The following is a 5,537-nucleotide window of genomic DNA, read 5'->3' as shown; positions in this document are numbered from 1 at the left end:
CAAGATTCTATTTGTTTCCCAAATCGGAACCTCAAAAGCCCTAGCTTCGTGCCTCTGCGATTTGTTCGAGTCGTTCAGCGTCGTTACGGAGCTCGTAGATGCCAGGGATTACGTGCCCGAAGCCCTACCCAAGGAGAACCTTGTCGTCCTCGTTGCTTCAACTTCGGAAGTTTGGAACCAATTTCTCGGACAAGATTTCATCTCCACTGACAACCGTTCTGTCGGAGCAATGATGTTCGCCGGTCGGATCGTCAATTACGCGAAGGGCTATAAGTTTGGATCGTTAGTTGTGAATGCTTACGGTTTCAGTGCGTTTGTCGCCGGCAAAGGGGCTTCTGGAGATGACACGAATTTGATGGCTAAGGCTGCCAATCATATTAGGGATTTGGGGGACACTGCTGAATTGAACGGGGATTTTGACAGCTGGTGGGGAAGTGTTGTTGGGGTTTTGCAAGGTGCTGTTTCGGGAGGTGCTGCTGATGCCATGTGCGGGGAATATGATCCTGAGGTCGGTTTCTGCATCCTCTTATCCTTATAAACTTAACTGGATAAGTATGACGTTTCAATTTATCATCAACACACTGCAAAGCTTTCTATTTAATAGTTAATTGCTGTAAACTTATGGTGATTTGATTCTGTCGTAGATAATATGATTGTTTCCCTAATTCCAGGATGTTGGTTCTTCTGATCCAAAGCTATCCATGACGCAGCGCTTATACCTGTTTGTGGAAAATATAAATCTTAAAAGAGATCATGTTGGGCCAGCCATCACGCGAAGGATGTTAACTATAACTGAGGCCAACTTTATTAAGAATGGCACTGTTGATCTTGAAGATGGAGGTCATGTAACTGCCAAATGGCCTCTTAGAGATGGTCTATTGGTCGATTATCCATTACCATATATGCAAGGAGTTTGTTCTGTCGGTCACAGCTTCTTCTTTGCTGGTGGTAATGACCTGAATATTATTGACCCAGAATTGTGTTTGAATTGGGATGATCAACACCCCTCAAGGATGTGGTGCCTCAAGTATGAGGGTTCTAATTGGAGTTGGAAGTTTTGTGGAAGCATGTTCTGCTGCCGATATAGACCCTTAGTAGTCCCCTATGATGGCAAATTGTACATCTTTGGGGGTACTGGAACTGCAAATTGCTGGGTTGATATTTACAGCCTAAAATCAGGTCTATGGGAAACAAGGGAAGTGCCCGAAAGTGCTCTCTTGTCATATTGCAGGAACCCTGACTCTTACTTTCTGTGGGAGGACAGCACCAAGCCTCACAAGAAGACCCACATTGTATTGTATTCTTGTGGTGATGAAGGGCTCATGTCATATGACGTCAAGGCTAACAATTGGGAATACCTTGATTGGAATTTTCCGCCAGTTCCTGAATATTGTCCAAGGAAACTTGTTCGTTTGGGATGCAGTCATTATCTTCTGATTGTTGACTTCGCTCCAATGTGGCATATTTATGATTTATCTAACATGAATGTTGTGGGATGAAAGTTGTGGAAACGGTGGAGGTGGATGGTTTGGACAAGACCGCAGAAGTAATGTATATTTTTTGTTGCCACAACACTAGCGATGAAAGTTTGATTGATATGTTCATGGAACCTGGAAATGTTTTCGAGGGAGAGCCATCTACTAACACTGGTTCTGGGGTTGTTTCTTATGCCAGAGTCAAGCTCCAACTCAAAACTTTTTCTGCCAAGATTGAATCCAAGGGTAATTTTAACCTTGGTGATTATGTAAATCTTTATATGTGAGTATGCCCATCTTTCTCTCTTTAAACTTCTTGACCGTGTTCATTGAGCTTTGATATTTACTTCTTTATCTCTGGACACTGGACAGGTTTGCTGTTGGAGATGAAGACCAATAATTGTAAGAAATTCTTTGTTTAAGACGTTGAAATTAAAGAAGAATATTTGCACAGTATCCTAAAATTGAAAACTCCCAAATCCTGAAAGAAAAATTACACCTTGTATGGCCATTATTTTTTAATATTTTAACTAATGAATATACTCACCATAAAATTGTCAGAATCTAGCAACAAATAAATGTATATTCAACAAAATTAATGCTATCCAATTTTATTGAAAATGTGCTTAAATTTAATGATAGGTCTGCTCATCTTCGCTTATTGGTTTTACTGATCTGTATATTTTTGCACTTGGTTCCAATATTCCATTATGTTTGAGGGTGCTTCTTGTTGGTGGCACTCATGCCTATGAAGAAGGAAGGAATGCAAATTAATTTGTTAATTGCTATTGTACTCTTGATTTTCGGATTTCAATCTTGACCTCCAAAATATTAATGATGATGGGGAGTTGGAAAGCGACCAAGATTAATTGTGTTAAATTTGTTTAGTGACTAGACATTGGTTTTTATTTCTTTCTTTTTTATCTTGTTTGACATTGTATGTTTCTTGTGTTTTTAGTTTATGTTCAGACGTGATCATAGTTGTATAAATTTTAAAAATTAATCTTGTTTGTTAGATTCGAATAGTTATCGGGGTGGGGTTTTATACTTCTTAAAGAAGGGCGGGTCAAGTGGGGGAAAAACATGGATATTTATAGGGGTGGGGATCCCTTTCCGTCATCTATTCCTGATTAGGAAAATGCCTCTTGTTCTCGTCCCATCTCTGTAGATATTAAATTTTTAAAAATATAAAAATCACAATTATGATAAAATTCTATACAATTTAACTCAATCGTATCAAATCAAACTTAATTTGAACACATTCAACTTTAAATCTAATTTAATATTATTCAATTAAATCTTTTAACATACAGATTAAAATAAAGGAAATGGAAAAGTTTTCAATAAAATAACGAGTTAATAATTAAAATCGTTTTGGAAATCGTTTTGGAAAGATATCTCAATTTCTATATTCGTCTTCGAAAGATAAAGTTAATAAAAATCGTTTCTGAAAAATAACAAACATAATTACATGTTGGGTGATATATTTCGTTAACTGTTTGCATGACATACTATCAAAATGACGCCATTTAGAACGGATTCAAAACGTTGCAAAGCATTACTCCCTCTGTTAACAACTATTTCTCTCTATTTCGCTCCAAAACATATGGTCTCCCTCAAGTTATGCCCTAAGCCTTTGACCCAACATTTAAACCATGCCATCAACCTTCGTCAGTATTGGAAGACAATTAAAACAGAAGAGGTATCGGTACTGAATACAGAGCTGATCATCTCCTGGAGCAACATCGATAGTGGAGGAAGCCATTGCGACGATTAGAGAGGATGAAATCTTTTTCTTGTTTTTTGAGTTATTATGTGGCTTGATGTCTTCCTAGTGGCGTGACTCATGTGTTCCTTTGAGTATGGGTAGGGTTTGGGATAACTAACGATTTGTATGACTGTTCTTATATGATATGAGTGGGTCAGAATGTTTTGCTTTTATTGGCTTTGTGATGATTTTTTAGATAGGGGTGTTTCATTTTAGTGATGGTTCTATTCGTTTGTTACGTGTTTGTTTTGGGTTTAGGGTATGTTTTGGTATGTTTTTCTATGTTTGTTAATGAAATTTTCGTCAATGTTATTGTAGATGGAGGGTCCTCTCATGATTTTTGTGTTTCACCATGGTGGAATGTTTAAAAACTCTGTTGATGAAAACATGATATATGAACATGACAAAGTCACTCTTTGAGCAGTTTATGAGGGTTGCTAATTTCTATTTCTTGGTCATTGGTGTCTTGGCAATGACAAAGCTTGCTCCATACACTGCTGTCAGCGCAATCGTTCCTCTCTGGGTCATCGTTGGGGTGACCATGGTCAAAGAGGGTATCAAAGATTGGCGTCGCAAGATACAGGTGCTCTGTTACCCTATTGTGATTGTGAATTTTATTTTATAACGTCAATAACAATTACAATTCCTTCAGTTTGTTGTCTTAAATCCTGCTGTGGAAGTTTGTATTAGATTCAAACTGAATCATGGTCTCTTTTGTGTGTTTATATTTACTATTTATTTGTAGTTTAGAGTCCCTGTAAAATCTATGGACTATAGGACATTTAACTCTTGAATTGAAGATTACCAGGAACTTTTACAAAGATTATGGAATATTTCGGTTATAAGAACTGAAAGATTCTATTTGACCTTAGTACTAATGAAATTGGTGAGAGAAATGAAATGGTCAATTTAGACGAGTCATGATCTACGATGGACAGCTTATTCAATATAATAAATTCTAATATCTTTTAGATAATCTCTTGGATTCAGTCTTGTACAGTTTTCTATAAAAAAATTGTGGTAAGCAACATTACCTGCCAAAACAGTGTCTATATATATTTTTATTAGGCCATGATATGTATCCTTAAGTTCAGTGCAAATTTAGTCATGGTTTATTTAATTTTTTTTTACTTGTGTAATATAATATTTATAATGGAATCAAACAACTATGAAACGGGATAAACAACTAGACATGTTGCTTGAGGATCATTTAGCATTTAACTAAAGATTATAATTTCTGCATTGTCTGTCTGATGATCATTATGCGGTATGGTTTGGGAATAGGAAAAAAGTTAGTGTTTATGGCATTATGGCAAGCTATCAAGTTGATATATAATTTGGCTAATGGTTAATTTTGCAGGATGAAGTTGTAGCTACGCCACCTAAATTACAGGTGATTAAAGCGAAAGTAAGAGCTGGATTCTCCCCTAAACTTACTGCAGCTACACCAGTGGCTATCTCGGCTGAGACCATCAAAGAGACAAGTTCTACAACTGCTAAAAAACTGGCCAACTTTATGATTTTTGTGCTTATTCTAGGCTTTAAGAACCCAAGAAAGAATGATAAACTACTTTGATTAGAAAGCAATGTATGGGGCTGCTTTGGTTTTTTTTTTTTTTTTTTGTACAGGACAAATGAAGTACCATATTAAATATTGTGGTTATGTGAAATTTGAAAGTTGTATGTACCATTCTCTTTTGGTGTAGCCTTCATTTTTAAGATTGGATACTTTATAAATTTGTTGTGGTACTTATCTTTAAGACAAACAACAACAACAACAACAACAACAACAACAAAGCCTTGTCCCACTAAGTGGGGTCGGCTACATGAATCAAACGACGCTATTGTGCTCTGTCATGTATCATGTCTACAGAAAGACCGTTTACATGTAGATCTCGTTTGACCACCTCATGGATGGTCTTCTTAGGTCTTCCTCTGCCTTTCGCCCCTTGTTCATCTTCCATCTCATCCACCCTCCTGACTGGATGTTCTATCGGTCTTTTTCTCACATTTCCAAACCACCTGAGACGCGATTCAACCATCTTTTCCACAATGAGTGCTACTCCAACTCTCTCCCTTATATCTTTGTTCCTTATTTTATCCAATCGCGTATGACCACTCATCCATCTCAACATCTTCATCTCTGCCACACTCAGCTTATGTTCGTGCTCCCCTTTAGCCGCCCAACACTCCGCACCATAAAGCATAGCCGGTCTTATAGCGGTGTGATAGAATTTATCTTTAAGTTTTAAAGACACTTTTTTGTCGCATATAAAACCAGATGCACTCCGTCA

The 5,537-nt window shown here is 37.1% G+C and overlaps 2 protein-coding genes and 1 long non-coding RNA gene across 3 annotated transcripts in view; all 3 read left to right on the top strand.

Annotated features, from left to right (window-relative positions):
• Positions 1-1,499, top strand: part of LOC107488414 (uncharacterized) — a 3,470-nt gene extending 1,971 nt beyond the window's left edge. The window contains exons 2-3 of the mRNA XM_016109193.3: positions 5-508; positions 672-1,499. Coding sequence (XP_015964679.1) covers positions 5-508; positions 672-1,499 — 1,332 coding nt within the window. The remainder of the gene's footprint in view (positions 1-4; positions 509-671) is intronic.
• An 8-nt stretch (positions 1,500-1,507) lies between these two features.
• Positions 1,508-2,498, top strand: LOC127745828 (uncharacterized). The gene is made up of 2 exons (XR_008007437.1): positions 1,508-1,758; positions 1,848-2,498. It is a non-coding gene; the product is annotated as an uncharacterized LOC127745828 (long non-coding RNA).
• Positions 2,499-3,446: 948 nt separating this feature from the next.
• On the top strand, positions 3,447-4,819 carry LOC107483737 (probable phospholipid-transporting ATPase 8). Its single transcript, XM_016104380.3, has 2 exons — positions 3,447-3,826; positions 4,604-4,819. The coding sequence occupies exons 1-2, from the start codon at positions 3,638-3,640 to the stop codon at positions 4,817-4,819; spliced, it is 405 nt and encodes a 134-aa protein (XP_015959866.1). The 5' UTR covers positions 3,447-3,637.
• Positions 4,820-5,537: the final 718 nt, after the last annotated feature.

The sequence above is a fragment of the Arachis duranensis genome, chromosome 1 (assembly GCF_000817695.3).
Source record: "Arachis duranensis cultivar V14167 chromosome 1, aradu.V14167.gnm2.J7QH, whole genome shotgun sequence".
Classification (NCBI taxonomy): domain Eukaryota; kingdom Viridiplantae; phylum Streptophyta; class Magnoliopsida; order Fabales; family Fabaceae; genus Arachis; species Arachis duranensis.
The sequence above is the reverse complement of the archived record's forward strand: the minus strand, read 5'-3'. Positions and strand labels throughout refer to the sequence as shown.